Source organism: Strigops habroptila, chromosome 6 (assembly GCF_004027225.2).
Source record: "Strigops habroptila isolate Jane chromosome 6, bStrHab1.2.pri, whole genome shotgun sequence".
NCBI classification, from domain to species: domain Eukaryota; kingdom Metazoa; phylum Chordata; class Aves; order Psittaciformes; family Psittacidae; genus Strigops; species Strigops habroptila.
Window position 1 is genome coordinate 55,997,590 of NC_044282.2, and position 18,700 is coordinate 56,016,289.

Genomic DNA, 18,700 nt, shown 5'->3' on the forward strand with positions numbered 1-18,700 from the left:
TACCCTCCCCTTCGTAATTTCTAGCCCTGACAGAAAGAAAACACGTAGGAAAATCTGGAAGAAAATACAAAGCTAACAAAAGCAAGAACAAGGCTTTACAGATTCCTATTATACCCTCAGCTGTCTCTTCTCTAAACAGCCCTAATCTATTTAGTCTTCATTAACGCAGAAGCCACATTCTCTCTTGGTCAGCTTTCTCACAGGTATCCTTAGTGTCTAATCTTATTTTTTTTCCCAAAGCCTTCAGTGTAACAGATGCTGCCAATAGCAGAGAATAATTTCAAGGAAGGTGAGCCTTGTGGATGCTGAGTTATCTTCAGGTTAAAAAGAAATACACTGTCTGTGTATTTCTTAATCCAGTCTCAATAGAGAACTCTAGAAATAAAAGGAGTAATTCTGCTGGCTTTCCAACTCGCATCATCTATATCAGAAACAATTTACACATCAGCTTGCACCTGTATTCTTTTTTCGCCAAACTTGGAAGATTTCTTGTGAAATACAGTGTTATGACAGCACTATCACTTGTTTCACATCAAATTTTACCTGAAGCTCTTAAAAACTATAAGCATGCCCTTTTCCATACTGTCATACAAGAATCAACACACACTGTAACAAGCATGGAGTTCTTTGATAATAGTGAAACCATGACTTTCAGGAAATACGTGCTTCCTAAAGAAACAGCTGTACTAGAGATATCACAGTTAAACACAAAATTACGCCTATGAGAAGAAATGCAACAGGAAATGTTCATACATGCTTTAAAATATACCATTATTAATATATGTATCTTTTAAGCAAATTACTTCAATGAAGAGCACTAAGACAGCTCTTGATATTCAGTTAATCTTACCTTGAGACACACACAAGGAACTATACATCCAACTAAACCACAAATATGTGACTTACTTTAATGACTTCTCTGAAAGTACCTGATAAGGCGGCTAGGCCCATGAACACTGATATTCCTTTAGCTTTCTAGGGTTTCCCCCCTTCTAGCTATCTCACGATTTAAGGTTACTGTTCCATTGCAGGAAAACAAGATGACCTAAAGAACTGATGCAGTATATTGAAAAGCCCGCACATACAAGATTTCTAAGTAAAGCAACACAGCATTATATGAATACATTTGACAGACAACAGTGTCTAAAAATGTGTTTATTCCTGCTATAGTAATTAGTGGGCTAAACCTGAACTCATTCTGCCAGTACTAATCAATACTGTCTACGGCCTGTTCAAAGCAGCCACAACGATCACAGATGGCATGGAATTTAGTAGATGTTACCACTTCACACAATGCCCACCAATCATAAATTATAACAACCACATCAAGTGGTTTATCAGATCAGCACATTTCCCAAACTTCTGGAGCTAACTTTCAAGGAAATGAAAATTTTAACAGCCAACCCCCTTTGAAGCTCAGCCATGTGATAGATTCCTGTTTCTGAGCCCCTTCTGCTAAGCCTTCAGTCCTGTGGCTCCACTTTGGGGCAGTATTTGTACATCATCTTGTGTTTTTGTTTAGGCTTTTATATGCTTTGAAGAAAAATCATCAGGAAGTCTCACTGACATCAAAATGAATAAAGCAGCTTACATTACAGTATTATTATTCCAGATAAAAGCCATCACTCAGTGTAATCTTACCTTACAAAAGCTAACACATGATACTAATAAAATCAAATCTTAGCAAGACAAAACAGCTATAGGCTTAAACTAAGTTAATGGATGAAAATCTAACCCTAATCTTCATTATGTTATTATTTACTTTTTTACTTAGCTTATTTTTTGCATTTTAGGAGCACAGGATTGGAAGGGACTTCCAAGGTCACCATGTCCAGACTGCTGCTACTCCAAGAAACTCTTAATACCTTAATTAATTCCTTCCTAAAATTCAAGCTCTGCCTTAAGGCGATCAGACCTTTTCCTTGACCATGATCCAGAACGTAAATGCTGACAGAACCGTTCCCATTTCCAAACCAACTGTACCAAGAGCTGCTTCATCTCTATTTAACCTTGTACTAATATTGTACTTAAAAAAAGACATTTTCCTCCTTAATGTATATCTTCCTAAGAAGAAAAAATAAAGAACAAATTTATTTACTGTAAAGCAAATACAATGAAATAAAAACAAAACCAGTAAGCTTTTATTTTTGTAGGTTAACAAAGGTAATCTTTTTAGTCTTTCTCAACACTTAATTCATTTCTTCTGGATAACACTGAAGCCTAACTCTGCACCTATTACACTTCCTGGGTTTTTTTTCCCCTCCTAAGCAGATAAGCCAAATTCTAACCTATATCCTACAAGATGTCTCACCAGTGCCTTATGCAGCAGCACATAGTACTCCTTATTTCACTCACCACATTTTAGGATGCATTTCCTTTTCCCTCAAATCATGTAATAATTACATGATCATCTAATATGTCCAGTTGACTTCCTCCTTAGTCACAGCCAACTGCTGAGACCCCAGCATACAGCAAAAATTCTTCTAGCCCGTAATGGTATGACTAAAAAGCTATTTGAAGACAGCACAACAGAAGTGTGATGAAATTCAATGATATGCAGTTCGTACTGTATAGTTCTGGCTGGAAAATTACTCCTAAGTTTGTGTCATCAACCAATTTAACCAGCATACATTTGCTTTTTACTGATAATGTTGCCATAAACAGTAACAACTAAGACTGGTCTCAAGATAAAAATCCATGAAGAATATCACTACGACAACATCCCATGTCAAAATTTACATTTTCTTCCCCTTCAGCCAGTTATTTCTCTAATGAAGTCCAAACACGGTATCTGTTTATACTCTGTCTACAGAATTCACTTACTGAAGAAGGCGTAAGATGCAACCTTCCTTCTTAAAAAACTTAGTTCCACTTATTCCATTTAACATTACCTCCATGTCTAATTATTTCTTCCTTCCACGATTTCCTCTTACATCTTCCGTCTTACATATTCATTAAATATGAATAAGACACTTTGTATTCTGCAATCCTATAGCCCTATTTCTGACTTGTTAGGAGTAAGGAAAACATAACACACACAGTTGGAAATCTATTTTCTTGCAGGGTGTGGCAGCGGAAGATATACGCCCTTCTGACTTGAGCGTGTGAATTTTGCTCCATACCTACTGACACCACTGTCCTCACTAAAAAGTGAGAGGAAGGATTAATTTACAAGTAAGGACAGAGAAAATATTTGTCCTTGTCTTAGAATTTCTTTCCTTTTCCTTCTCTGAGATGGGAGAACAAGTTCTGGTATTTTCTTTGCAAGGTCTAATTCAGCTTAGTATTTTTATCTACATTTGTTGATACCCAAGTCTACAGTTTCCTTATCTACAGTGCACACAAGTTTAAGAGTCAGGTTGCATTCAAGTAGGTTTTAATTGAGCTGTGGGGACCAGGGTTCCTCCTAATTCAAAAAAATTCAGACCATGGATCTTGAGACAGACTTTTTTTTTTTTAACAGAGAAGATGCAGCAGAACTTAGCATCAGTGTTTTACCCTTCACATCAGTGGAACCACGATTTCACTCAATCCGTTCACGTCTACCCTAGTCTCCAACACACCTCAGCGCAGGGACACAAAACTCAATTCTGTTCACAGCAGTATAAAATCCAGTTTGACTTATGAAGGTTGAGAAGCATGTGAAATGAGTTACAAGTACGACTTTTTGCACCTCCGTTTATCAGAGGTATTTTCCTGCTGGACCACAAAAAATTATATCAAAAGGAAACAGGTGGTAGGAGGGAAGAGGAAGGACAAATAAAAACATAAACAAAAAAATGCACAGCCCAAAAATTCCAATGGTACTAAAGGAAACAATGTGAAAGATAATGATCGTCAAATACTGCTTTCCTTGTTCCAGCTGGACCGTCAAGATTATATCTCCCCAAACCAAGATCCAGCATCAGTATGGACATTAAACCCTGAAAAACTTTATAGCCTACAAAAGAAGGGGAGTTAGGAGAACAGGAACATCTTGCAACTGCTCTCCAGTTGTAAAGAAGGCATCCTGTGGCAGTGAGGGCTACTTCTTCCTGATCTGTGATAAAGACAGCAATCACAGAGACAAATTAAGTGGGAGTCCATTTTAGTCTGTTACAGCCTTTATCCTTTTCACTGCTGTTTGTGGTTAGTATATTAACTCCTTCTTTAGAAATACAATTGTTGAAGGTATTTGTTATTTAGTGTAACTTAACACCATTTCCAAAAGCTTTTGCAAGACTGGGTATGAGTTCCTAAGAAAGTTTTGTCCAGATGGAGAACTGTATATAATGAACATAAACTACCAGAAACAATGTTTGTTTTATCATTTTCAGATAATGATCAATATTCAGATGGTTACAGGATAAAACTAAATCCTCAGTAGGGAATCCTTGATCTTGTTTATGGCCTGGAGAGATGGATATGCCTGGAGCCGCTCTTTGATAGAACTGGACTCCACAGAGCTAAATGTCTGTTATCTATCTGGTGCTGTGTGTAGGGTTTGTATTTGGCAGCCTCTCTACATAAGAAGAAACATGTTACTCAGCCTCACCTATTCATAAAAATGTCATCACAACCTTTATATTTTGCACAGGAGATAAATTTGTAAAAACTGGCAGGTCTGCCCTGAGTTGCAGAAAAAATAATGTGCACTCTTTAAGTCCTACTTTTCTCTTTGAATTTCCAGCCTGTTAGTGAGGCATCCATGAAGGTCATGTTGGACAGAAATGGAGAGTCAAAGGGACTGCCTTTCTGTTCACTGCATCCTTTCATGACTTTAGAGAAGAAAGATAAGGAGTCTAGCAAGAGCACGTGCCCCTCGAGCACACAACGCCTCAAAAAGCTGAAGTTTACATGCAGCCACACAAGTAAAAAAGACTATGCCAGTTCTCAGTATAACACACAGTTTGGCCATCAGCCACATGCTGAGGCTGTACAGTCTTGGAAGCCTGCTCTGGTGGAGGTATATTCTGAGCTCAAGGTGCCCTCGGAGTCTCCCAACTAGAACTCAAGCACACAACTCAGTCACACTTCCTTCTTGAGGTCCTGCAGGGACTTCCCTTTCTCTGCTTAGGTTAGTAAATAAAGCGTTGTAGCAAGTAGCGTTGTCTACTTGTGTGTGTTTGAGACTATATGAGTATCATGGTTTGTCATTTGAACTCACTGTCACCCTGTGCCATATAATCACACACTTGCACACACATCTACTCCATGCTATCTCCTCACTTTTCTGTAACACTGAATGACAAAAGTAGTCCTGAAACAGAAACTACTTCATGCCTCACACTAATAATGAACAAAAAGCTAAGTATAATGTATCTTGGTAAGAGTTTTTTTCCCCCCAGAGGAAAACCACCAGTTCCCCCTAGTAGGATACAAAAGGAAAGGGTCAATGCTCATCTAATACAAAGGTGTGGCAGGCAGCCAGTGCTCTCAGGCTGCGGCAATGCCTAATGGTTTAGTTGCCTCACGCATAACCTCATTCTTCATCTCGTGCTTGAAGTCACTACCAAGGGCTAACAACATAATTAGAGGTTTCCACTGAGCAATGAGTGGTAAATGTAGGTGAACTACTTTGAATACAAGCAACAGTGGCAGTAAGCAGCAGGGAAGAGGAACATACATTAGAGAAGCACAATTTCAACAGCAAAGGCTATTCAGAACTTATTCAGAAATCACATTAAAACTATTCTTTTTTCCCACCTGACTTGTTTAAAATAAATTCTGATAAGAAATATGACTGCAAAGCTACCCTCAGTCATTCAAATATTCTGTGAGGAGCAATACTTTAAACTACTCCGTGGCATCTTTCTCACTTGCATTCTCCTACTATGTTTTTCAACACAGCAAAATTCTGTGAGGGGAAAGGCTGCATCTTGTGGCACCATTCCTTCTGGGAGCAGCAGACAGTACTCCCAAGGGATTTCAAATCAAGGAAAGGATCACGCTCCCAAACTAAGACTTCTGAGATCAAGTTATGTATGTGCTCAGTGCCGATACACTTGCAGTCCTCCAACAGAACCACGGAGTAAAAAGCCAAACCAAGACAACCCCAAATAGTTTATGCACAAATCGACCATGGAGACAGCCAACAACATTAACCTGTATCCTCCCTGAAGAGAGCTTCCGTCTGTTTGTTTTAAACTGAGGAGCAAAGAGCATGTGGCAATTAAAAAAATGCTTTTTCATTATGTCCAAAAAAGTGGGAAAAAAAGCCCCCTGGTATTTAGGTTTTTCCCTATTACATACAATATATTGATTCCTTTTACTTCTCTCTTATTGTTCAGTCTGTGAAACAAAGTCTGGAACAAGCTGCAGCTGACTGTGTTAAAACCAAGGTGTTGATCACACCGATCATTTTTTCACAAAATGTTTTACGCACATGTGAAAGTCTAAACCAGGTTGAATCTAAAATCTGAACATTGTTGTTCTGCAAAAAACAACCACGTCCCCTTACTCACCCAACTGTAACAGCAGTGACAATTTTCTAAATTAGTTAAATAAAGACCTCCTGCAGTAATGTTCACAGATAAATCAGGTAAGAAATACGTTTTCTTATATCTATTTCCCTATTTTTATCAGGAGAAATATTCCCTACCTGGAATATCTGAAGTCTTTTTGGTTTGGCCAGTTCTGTAAACAACAACATGTAAACATCCAATTTCTCAGCATGTATTTGCAGACTGTGTTTTCACAAATAAGCCTGCTCTAGAAATAAAGAGCTCAAACACATACATACATACATGCACGGGTAATTTTAAGGTTTCCACTCTCATACGTCTTTGAAAGGAAATCACCAAGAAACATATCCAAAAGTTTCTACAGTAGATGGGGCACAGAATCAAGAGGAAAATTAACTTTTTTTTTATTTTGACGAAGACCGATTATTTTTGTCGATGTAGCAAGAAATTAAAATATTTTGGTTTAAAATAAGTAGCATAATATATTATAATGAAAAACATTTTGTGCTGAATTACGTAAAAGGAAAGGTATGCAAGTTTAATCAACTATTACTTAGCATATTCCCCACTTGCAGTCAGACAGTATTCGCACCACAAGTCACACATTCCTCAACCCTTTAATGTTGCAAGATTACTAGATGCTCCAAGCATATCTGTACTCCAAATAAGACTGCAGTAATGCTTCTACTGAATTTCTACCAGTATTACAGAACAAGTTCGGCTACAGGAAGCAATCTGCTGCAAATTGACCATAATGCTGCTGCAGGTACTAAAATCAGCATTTACAAATAAAAACCCAAACCCAAATGCTCCCACCCCAACTGAACAAACCCACCCCAGCTACTCACCATTCATAGCTGTGGGAAACTGAGCCATCATGGTCTTGAATATGCCTTGCTAGCTCTTAGCCATCTGCAACATAAAAACATTGTGCCATTAATAATGCAACAAGGGCAAAACGTAGCCCCGCGCTCCCGCTGAGCAGGGGGAATGTCTGTCCCCTTTAGCTCACACTTCCGATAGTGAACAATGCCGGGCTTGAGGCTGCTGCTGAACAAGCTGAATTTACATTTGGGAGGAGGTGGAGGAATTATTTTTTTATAGGGTATGCAGTGCAGTCCTGAAGCTAGTGGCACATTCTTAAAGGAAAACAGTACCAACTGTTTAGCAACTGCTGCGTAATGTACACAAACAGTTGACAACATGTCAGAACATATGGCGTGGAGAACAGCCCTCTCCTGGCAGGAGGACTGACTCAGGGTCCTAGCAGACCCTGGTATGAGCTCTCCCTGGTAAATATTTATGCATATCATAAGAAAAGTTTAATGCACAGCTCCATAACAGAATACTTCTGCTGAGAAGAATGGAAGAACAATTATTATTCAAATTCATCCATTCCGCTACTCCATGCACTATTTACAAAGAAAACACTCTTACAAGATGTATTCCAAAGGAAAATTACTTGACCTAATAAAAATCTGTAGTCAGCCAGTTTTCTATAACCAGCCCAGTGAAGTTATTCCCTCTCTTGAGGTATTGCATAAAGACTCAAAAGCAGCATTTAAAGGGGTCTCAATATAATCTACTTTCATAATAAATATCAGAGTACTAGTATGCATTTTTCTAGTATGCATCCTTTCAAGAGTACCTGTAGTAATACTTTTAATCCTACAGAATAGCAAAATACTCACTAATACTTATCTGAGAGGTAAGCATAAGCACCTCTTTACAAACCGAATCAAGACAACGCAGTGAGCTTTTTCTTTGGATGAGATAATTTTGTTAAATACTGAAATTTATACATCATTATCCTGTGCTCTACATGGAGAAACTACTGTTCAGCATGAAGATACAAAAATTAAATTTTAATTAAAAATAAATAAAAATCACATCTCGGATCCTTCCATCACTCCCTCTTCAGATACCAAACCTTCTCCCCCCCAAAAAAAACCCCTTCACCTCTCAATACAACCACATATTTAATATTAAGTACAGAAATATCACACACACACACCCCCAACTCTCACTCCCTGCAAGGAAACTCCTGCACATCTCATCATAAAAACCAAGCAGCTGGAAAGCACTTTGGTTTCATGTGTGGACAGGAGAGCATTTTTTCTGTCTATTGCACATTTCTGCAATAAAAATAAAATGCCTGGGATCAGTTGTTAACAACTCCCTCTTTATCATTATCATCATCATTATTATGGTATTTTTATTTTTTTATATTATTTGTACTATTATCAATATATCCTATAAATAATATTTAAATCTGCTATTGTAATAGGTCACAAATCATTCATTCTCCCTGGGTTATTTGTAAACCTCATAACCACACATGCACCAGGTCCCCCCCGAATGAATGAACAGTATTTTACCTGAGGTTACCTTGCTTTGTGTTTTTTATGTAACTGTCCAGTGAGGAATAAACAATTTAGTTTTGATTTACTTTTTTGTAAATCTGACACATTACAGAGCAGTGTCATTAAGACACTTGACATTCCTGACTTTTATATACCTTACACACACATACATTTGTGTATTCACACACATACATACATATATGTTAAAAAATAAAATTGTAAATGGAATGAGCAAGTCCAAACGATCTCTCAGGGTGACATCAGGTATCAGCCGCAGAAAGATGAAAAAAAAGGAAGCATGGATCTATTCCAGGACATGAATTCTAAAAGAAATGGGAGTATTTTTAGTTTGCTTCCAGCATTCCTTCCTAGGCCTTACCAGCAACCTACTAAGAGACATCTGAAATCTATATATAGGCTTCCTGAAAAACGCTTCCAATGTTGTTAAACATTTCTACAGCATGTTTCTCTGTAAAAGCTGTTCTGTCAAGGAGGGAGAGCCTGAAACCATGACACAGAAGCAGGATGCTGAAGAATATCCCAAGAATCAACAGAGGAAAGCTCAATAGAGCTCTGCTTTGACAGAGATATCCACTCGCATGCAACTTCTTCCGAACTTACAGTCTTACTGGATAAAGACTACACATTTGCTCTTTTGTCTAACGTATTTTATTTTCTATTTTCAGATTTAATTTTTTTTAAATGAGTAATTATAATAGAATCACAGAACCATAGAATAGCCCAAGTTGGAAGGGACACACAAGAATCAGAGGTCCACAGGTTCCACACAGGACAACCTAAAGGTTAAAAGCATGTATCTAAGAGCATTGTCCAAACACTTTATGGCTTGAGGCCATAACCACTTCCACTGTTACCAACAGCTACCTATGTATACAGGCATCTATCTTTCACTAATCTCTGAGACAAACAATCTCTACCCTGGGCTGCATCCAAAGAAGCACGGCTAGCAGGTCAAGGGAAGTGACTCTGCCCCTCTGATTTGCTCCGGTGAGACCCCCTCCACAGTACTGCATCCAGCTCTCGGGGCCTCAACATAAGAAGGATGTGGAGCTGTTGGAGCAAGGCCAGAGGAGGCCACAAAGATGCTCAGAGGGCTGGAGCACCTCTGCTATGGAGACAGGCTGAGAGAGCTGGGCTTGTTCAGTCTGGAGAAGAGAAGGCTCCAGGGAGACCTTAGAGCAGCTTCCAGTGACTAAAGGGGCTGACAAGAAATCTGGGAAGGGACTTTTTACAAGGGCATGGAGGAACAGGACAAGGGGGAATGGCTTTAAACTGAAAGAGGGGAGATTTAGATGAGCTATCAGAAACAAGTTCTTCCATGTGAGGGTGGTGAGGCGCTGGCACAGGGTGCCCAGAGAAGCTGTGGCTGCCCCATCCCTGGCAGTGTTCAAGGCCAGACTGGACAGGGCTTGGAGCAATCTGGTCTAGTGGAAGGTGTCCCTGCCCATGGCAGGGGGGTTGGAATTGGATGAGCTTTAAAGGTCCATTCCAACCCAAACCATGCTGTGATTCTGTGAGAACAGCAGTTTCGTAGCACATATCAAGCAGAAGTAGAAACTGTAGTCAGACACCAAATACAGCACATCCAAGTTACCATCCATACCACCAGCTGTCCTCTCAAAAGGGAGTCCAAGATTAGATGTTCCTAACACCACACTGTTTGATACTCTGTTCCAGTGCAGCACTCTCAAAAATAAAGACCGGCCCAAATTACTGGCAGAGGTTTTTCAGCATAGCTGAAAATTTCCCAAGTTTTCCAAGCCTGGGCTGACGTAGCTTGGTAAGTCAGCATCATACACTGCCATGTAGATGCACCAAACTTAAGTCCAAAATCAAGAGGGAGTTACCCAACAGACTACACTACACCAATGTGATGCGATTGAATCATGATTTAGCTCTGTCATCTCACTACTATGTCTATGTGCAGATCTTGTCATATTTTAAAATACCAGACCTGAAGGGCACCAAAAAACTCATATACTAACCCTCACAAATAATGATGAAAACTACAACCCTACAGAAGCAACGAGGAATCATAAACAGGATTTTTACAGGATTTTAACTGAACCAGCACTGAGACCCCATCCTACTCTTTGCACAGATCCATTTCACCTGGGCACCAGGGTTACATCAAGCACACAATGCATCTCTTGTGACAGATTCCGATGTTGTGCCAAGAGGTAAAAAAAGAAAAAGGAAAAATAAAAGTATCACTGCAACGTAATTTCCCCTCATTCAGTTTTTTAGGGAGGGAGGAAACAGCCCAATAAACTCAATGTCAACACACATTTTTCAAAGGTCTGTGGAAACAGCCCTTCTCAAAGCATGGCGCTTGCCCTCAGCAAGTGTTGTCTTCTACGTTTCCACAGGGTGCCCCAGAAGCTTGGATATTATGTATGTATCGAAGTTGAAAGCAGCATATTTCCATAAACTCCAAATAAAGTTGTTCTAGTTGCCATCTGTAAAAACACCTTGCACCTTTCGGACATCAGAGTGCACCATTTATTTACCAAGGGGAATCTCACCAAAGTATTCCTGCTTCAGGCCAAACTTACTTTTTTTAATGACTCTGATAACTTCTAATCATTAATCGAGGTGGAAGTCGGAAATTTCCAAGGAACCTTATGATACAGTACTAGAGAGGAACCCAATGCCATATAAAAACACTTATGGAAGAATAAAAAAAACCCCAGGAAGAGACTATAACCAGTATCCCAAACAGCTGATACAGATGAAAAAATGGCCATCATAACCAGAATACCTCACAGAAAATTGTTTGTTTCTGAAAAAAGTTCTAGGAGAGGTGCTTGGTGAGCTCAATTATCAGTCATAAGAAACTGTGGCTGCCGCAGCACAAAATCCACGTTGTAATAAACCAGGATCAAACATCCCTGTGAACACTGCAGATGACATTAAGCCCTGCTGCCATTTAGGGTGAAAACAGGAAAACTTGGATGTTACATTTAAATAGCAGAACACCAAGTTCTTGTAAACAAACCATATGACTAGTCCCAACGTTTAAAGCACTGGTTGTTTTCACAAACTGACCTGCCAAACTGCAACTTCTGTTCCCTCTCTGTGTTCATTATAGTTGGTAGAAGTTGAGAAAAGAAATGAGGAGACGGCAAGAAGCAGGGGGGGACCTTACGACCATGCTGGAAGCATTAGAAAACATCAGAGGTGGGATGACTGCAGGAAAGGGAAAAGAAAAAGCTTCTTTTCCATCATAGGCATATTGCCATTTTATGAACAACAGCCTTACCACAATCTTTGTTAATATTTATACTTGAATCAATTTTTTTTCCAAAATATTTCTCAGAAAAACCACAGCCACATAGTTTTAGCAGGAATGAAGGTCTGGTGCATCAGGCTCTGTCCCACCAGTTTTAACTGGAAGAAAGCAAATACCGTAGAAGCAGCATGCGTGGACACACTGCTACTCTTCTGTTTTTCCAAGGGACAGAAAGAAGATACATTGTGGATTTTTGCTGTAAGAACCAGTTAGCAAGGACAGAGACTGCAGTACTAGTTGACCAATTTACTCTTTGCAACACCTGTAGATGTGGACAACAGAAGACTACTTTAGTGTCTGCAAAGCAAACAGTGACAGTGTAATAGCCTATGTAGTTGCTCTGTGCTTTTTTTGGACTATCTTCTTGAAAAATCAGAGAATAATAAGCATTAGAAAGGGATTACAAACCAGCGCAGCCCAGGATTTCTGTTTGTTTAAGACATACCAATAGAAAAGTTTACTGATGAAAAATATAAAAGAAACCCACCACACATTTTGGCAGGCCAAGAATTTATCTCCTTTATGCAGTGGAGTTACACTCGGTGACATGGCCTTTTCACAATGTACTGTGGCCAGCCTCACAAAGTCCACCCACTCATAGCAAATGAATGACATCAGTAACAAAATGCAGAAGTCAATCCCAGGCAGCTAGCACATCGCTAGCTCTTCCTGCTCCCCTCTGTTTCTATGGGTAAGAGCACTGCATGCCTCATTTTCACAGTTTAAGGGAAAAAAAACCCCTAAACCAAACAAAACCAAAAACCAAAAGCAAACTAATTTAAAAAAAAAAAAAAAAAAGGCGTTAAATATTTACTGCCTAACCCTATGGTACGAAGTCCCTTCCTTGCTCACTGTTACAGAGCAATTTGCTTCCAAACAGTGATAAAAACAGAACACCAAAAAATGTTTCTTTCTGACAAATATCCTTCTGCCAACCTTACCCAACTAGCAGGCTTTCTGAATATAGCGACCATGCAAAATGGATGCCATGCGAAATACAAGAATCTCTGTTTCTGTTTAAAAAACATAATTGTGTGGTCAGTATTGATGGGTTTACTCTGTTTCTTACACAGCTGCTCAGCTGTGAAAGCACCCATTCAAAATATCATGACCCAGTTCAACTCTCTCCTCTGTCTCTGGAGACTTGAAACTGATCTTTCCTTCCTCCCAGGAGAAGGCTTTCCCACATTTTATTACACCGTCGTTCCAGGAAACCCATGCCCAGTGTCTGGAATAGTAACATCAACTCAGGACTTCAACTTCCTACATGAAATTATCTACCATTAAGCCAAAGGGCCACAGGTCCTTCTCTGTCCATGCCCCTCCAGCTTTAATTCTTCTTTGCAAAGAAGAAATTCTGATGGAGGGAATGAGAACCCCACTTCAGGAAGCTCACTGTTTAGATCCCTGGCCCTTCTTCCAGGAGACATGTACATTAACTTCCCCAGGAAAAGATGGGAATTGAACCCAGCTCTGTCACTCCCCGGAAGCATACGTTCACTAACCTGATCCCAGACAGAGAGAGACGTCACCACCTCTGCTTGCTTTGCTTCGAAAGGAAAAGAAAAAATAGTAACTAAAAAAAACCAAAACAATAAAGAAAAAGAAAAAGCAGAGGGTAGATTATTTATAAGATATATTTTAAAAGGTTCCGAGCTTCTATCTCAGCAAAGGAACTCCAGGCTGCATATCACAACCCCTCCAGAGAGCTGAGTGATACACTCGCTCCTGAACGGGTGGTAACTTAAAATACACTCTTGTCTTTTTTGCTTCCTACTTTCTAATTTACATGAGTCCCCACTTCATGTGCCGTTCTTTCTACATTCTGTTTTGAGACACATCAGTCCTCACATCTAATTATTTGCAAGCATTGTACAAAAGCCCTAAGATGCTGTTCAGTGAGGTCCACACACCTTGAAACCTGCAGCTTTCCGCTTCCACATTGCGACTCCTAATTTATGTCAATGTGAGCTTAGGCAACATAAATCTTTGATGAGTTTCTTTTCTTTTTGTTATTTTCTTACTTCAACCGTGACTGGAAACATTCAGAGCATATTACTTAAGAACTCATCCATTTGAAATCTTGCCAACTTAGAGGATGTTTTTGAGCTCACTCCTATCCTTCCATCAGAAGCACAAGCAAAATCTGCCTTCTCCCACAGGAAAAAAACCTAACTGAAGAATTCTTAATGTTACCTTCTCCTTAGGATACAAGGGCTTCTATTTAACTTGTTGCTCAGCTTTCAGTCACAGGTAACAGTGCAAACACACAGAACATCAAACAAACTGCTATAGCTAAGCATAAAACAAAAGATACAGAAGATGCAGGCAGTCTTCTATGCTCAGCAGAGAACAATCTTCGCTATTTATAAAACTAATGAAGGTAGAACATTCAGCGAAGACTTGGATTTACATTTTAGATATCTGCTTTCAAGTTGGGAAGGTGCACAAAACCACTGCAAGCTTAACTTCTCAAAACTGAGTAAGTTGACAGGCAGAGAGGAGACAGGCCACAAGAGGCCTTTAAAGCAAAGAAATGTAGTTTATCTTTGATAAAACAAAACCCAGGGAAACCTCATGGGAGAAAAAGCAAAGATCAGCCTATGGCAATCAGAACATGAAAAATTAGCTAGGTAGCATTATTTTGGATGGGTAAAAATGCATTCCCCAAGTGAGACAGAAGAATGTGGGGAGATCCTGCCCAGTACGTGAGCCCCGAGAGGCACGCTGGTCCCGAGCTGCACCCAGGACTCCGGCTGTGTGGCCACAGCACTTCCCGCCTACCCCAGCTAAACCTACCTGCTTCTGACCCTGCTCTCAGCTGCAAGCCCTGTCCATGCTATACTACCAAGAACAGTCCTTCAAAGCATCCAGTTGAAATTTGGTCTCTTAACCTCTAATGCTGAGCTCCACAGCACACAGCAACAATGTTTTGACCATGACAACTTCACAAACTTAGGGAATCAATTATCATCTGGGTTAGACACACATCTCAATGTCATATAAAGTCCCTCTGAGCAAAAATACATTTCCATTAGAAAGACACTTGCCCTACCTTAATAAACTCATAATAATATGACTATACTAGGAGTGCAGTGGAAACAGCAAGAGAGTTACAGATTTCAATTAGTAAAATTCTTGACCTTTGAAAGATAAGACTAAAAGTATTATTTAAGGCAGCTCTGATTTTTGATACATTTATTACTATAGCCATAATAGGTAATTTTTTGCATTCCAAACATAGTATTTTTAGCAACAAAGAGTAACTCCCATTTCCTGTTCTTCTCTTACTTCATGTGTATGTTGTTGAATCACTAACTGCAGATATCACTCAACACAGATGCCACAGAATTTCATAAACTCCACTTGCACCAGTCTTGAAAATTTTCACTGAAAGAGCCAGCTCAGAATCATTATCTGCTACTTCTGAAGCTGAAGCAACAACAGCCCATATCAAAATGTCGCAAGTCAAAGTGGCTGCTCTCAGAATCGCTGTTCCAAAGAAGCTGTGACTTATCTGGATCAACCATGCTTTTTTCAAGTATCTGTAACTGCAAAAATGTTTAAAAATAGTTCTCAGGTAGTTGGCCTCTATTAGGTAATTCTAATGCACCGTGCTGCTACTGTCATCATGTCACATCATCTGAATTTCATGTGGTGTTCCGAAAATAAGAGTTACACAGCACTGTGCTCATTCGTATATTAATGTTCAATCCATTACTTTAACTCTGGGAACCAAGTCACTGACCTGGCCAGGCTGCGTTTCCTGACAAAGTCTTAAAACATTCTGAATTTGAAAAACAATGAAATTTCATCAGCTCCACTTTTATATTATGATTTTTATGTGACCTAATCCTTACCTTTTCAACATCCGGTGCTAATGGCACGACAGTACCAGCAAAACAAGTTACTACAGTCTCTGTATAGTCTTGGAATGGACAGTAAAACAAAGAATGTGTGGAGGTAAGAAGAATCAAAGACTCTTCATGAAATAAAATCTGCTGTTTTGTTTTCTAGAGAAAGACTTATCCTTAAATAAATCTGAGAATAAAAAAAATATTCTGATAGACAAGTTAATAAAAGAAAGGAGTAACATGCTAGTAACCAAGTAACCAGTATGCTTAAGTTCTTAGCTTGGCTTTCTAAGGGTATGAGACACGAGTAATTAATACACACTTTGAAGAATCCCATCATTCAACATGAACCAAACTGCAAAGATCTTAACTGCCTACAAGATTCATGAAAACAGGCAACCAGACAGAGAAGACACTAACAAATTTAGTGCCCCCACCAATGAGAAAGACTGCTGTATGATTGAGTACCATTATGCTAGATGATGATCTATCACCAACCAGGGTACACAAGGAAAATGCAGTTTTAAAAGGTGAAGTTCAAGGTTGATAAATGTTCTTAAAGCTAAAAAGAATACAGTAACTACCCTATTTCACCCCATACCTAGGATCAACCTCTGAACCTGAAAGTACACTTTGCGTGAAGTGTTTTACCGACAAGTGATAGTGCTTGAAATAAGGTCAGCCAGTCATAAAAAAGAATTACCTAATTAGCTCTACATTATCTTTGTTATCTTTATAATCACCATCACCGGAAAGGTGAGGAAAGGTCCGTGACTTTCCCACATCATTCATCCCTATGAAACAAGCCCTATGATCTAAAAGTAACACCACAAATTCACGAACCAACAGCCTACTGCTCTCACAATTTTGACAAAAGGACTATGCTTACATCAAACTTCCCCCCTAAAACTTAAAAACATGGCAAGTTATATTAGATGATGGATCCTTCCAAGAGATACGGCATTACACTAAACTGAAAGCAGCTTTTGAAAGTCAAAAAATAGAGTAACTTGACAACAAGGAAATATAGCGGTGGCATATATATACATATATGGAACAAATCACAGTACCAGTGTTGCCAGGAACACTGGCTGAAGTCATTGCAAGACCAAGCTCTATGATTTTTGGAAGGTCTTGGTCACTGGTAAAGGATCCTGATGACTGGAAAATGCAAACATCCCACCCATCTTCTGGAAGGGCAAGGGGGATGGTACACAACGCTGCTAAATCAGACTTCAGCCCCTGGAAAAATTATGCCCAAATCCTGCTGGGAGCCACCAACAGATGCTTGAAGAACAAAAAGGTGATGGAAAACTGTCAGCATGCATCTAGCCAGGATGAACCACACTTGACATCTCACAGCTTTCTAGGTTGAGATGACTGGCTCTGTGATGCGGGCAGAGCAGCAGAGTTCTGAATTTATGAAGGCTTTCAGCAAGGTCTCCCACAGGATCCTTAGAGCCAAACTGCTGAAGTATAGTTTGAACAGCTTGACTGTAAACTGGGTGGAAAACTAGCTTGACCACTAGACTCAAAGGGCTGTGATCAGTACTGCAAAATCCATCTGGTTGGAACCAATGATGTTCCCCAGGGGCTGGTATCACGGCGAGTACAGTTTAAGGTCTCCCTGGGCAATGGGATGGGATTCACTCTGAGCAAGTGTGGATATCAAAGTGGAGAGGGCTGCCCAGTGAGTTTGTGGGATGTCCACCCTTGGAGGTAGTCCAAATACAACCAGACATGGCTCTGAGCAGCCTGATCAAAGTTGGTCATGCTTTTTGTGAGGGTTGGATTAGATGACCTCCAGAAGTTCCTTTCAAACTATATAATTCTATGACTACATTTTAAGCAACTAAAAGCAAATGGAAGCAATTTAAAAGCTATTCTTAAAACTGAAATATCTGATTTCATTTCAAGTGAAAAGAGACCAGAAATGAACATAAAAAGTAAAGAACTTTTGAACCTGTTTTAAAAAGGCAAAGAGAACAATCTGGACTTTAAAAGTAAATCTCATGAAATGCCATTTTCATAAATTTTACATGCCAATTGAACTAAATCTTTTGACACCAGAGCAGAGACTTCATTTGTAAACTGTTAATTAACAAATTATCTCTTAGACCAGAGACCTCTGTCTCTATTTGCAATAGGAACTAGTAATCTGGACTACACTGCTCTTCAGGAACTAATCACAAGGTCTTTCCCTGACAGACACCTGTTTTCAGGGGGTATGAAACTTTTGCCCCAAGTGAAGCATGTACACTACCTTTCACTATTCAAATGCTGCCCCATTTTCCCCACCAGCTCCAGAGGAGCAGCTCAGTAAAGAATTCCCATCACGTACTTACCTTCATTTTTCATCGCTGCTACTATGCTATGTCACGAAATTAATTCACTTTTCAATATTAATGACTAAAACAGAAATATTTGTAAAAAAACTACTGTAAGAACTGGCGTGGTCCCAATCACTGTCATACCTGAATCACAATAAATAAAGCCTTCTCAACTACACAACTCAAAATCATCCACAGATCACTTCTGCCTTGACCTGTCTCACTCTGTCCATATGAATGGTGAAAAAAATAAGCAGCTATAAAGCTCTGACAGCAGAACACCACCTATGGCAGGTAACCTCATATGGTGATTAGCATGAATGAGCCATAGGTACGACATTTTTGCTATTGTTACTGCTAAAGGAACATACTCTCTGTTTATATTATGGTGGCAGCT

At 39.4% G+C, this 18,700-nt stretch overlaps 1 protein-coding gene across 6 annotated transcripts in view; it reads right to left on the reverse strand.

Moving 5' to 3' along the window:
* ITSN2 (intersectin 2) overlaps window positions 1-18,700 on the reverse strand; it is an 85,110-nt gene that overhangs the window by 64,035 nt on the left and 2,375 nt on the right. For all 6 annotated transcript variants that reach the window (XM_030490308.1, XM_030490306.1, XM_030490307.1 and 3 more), the window contains exon 2: window positions 7,292-7,355. In XM_030490308.1, the coding sequence (XP_030346168.1) occupies window positions 7,292-7,294 (3 nt within the window). In that variant the 5' untranslated portion in view covers window positions 7,295-7,355. The remainder of the gene's footprint in view (window positions 1-7,291; window positions 7,356-18,700) is intronic.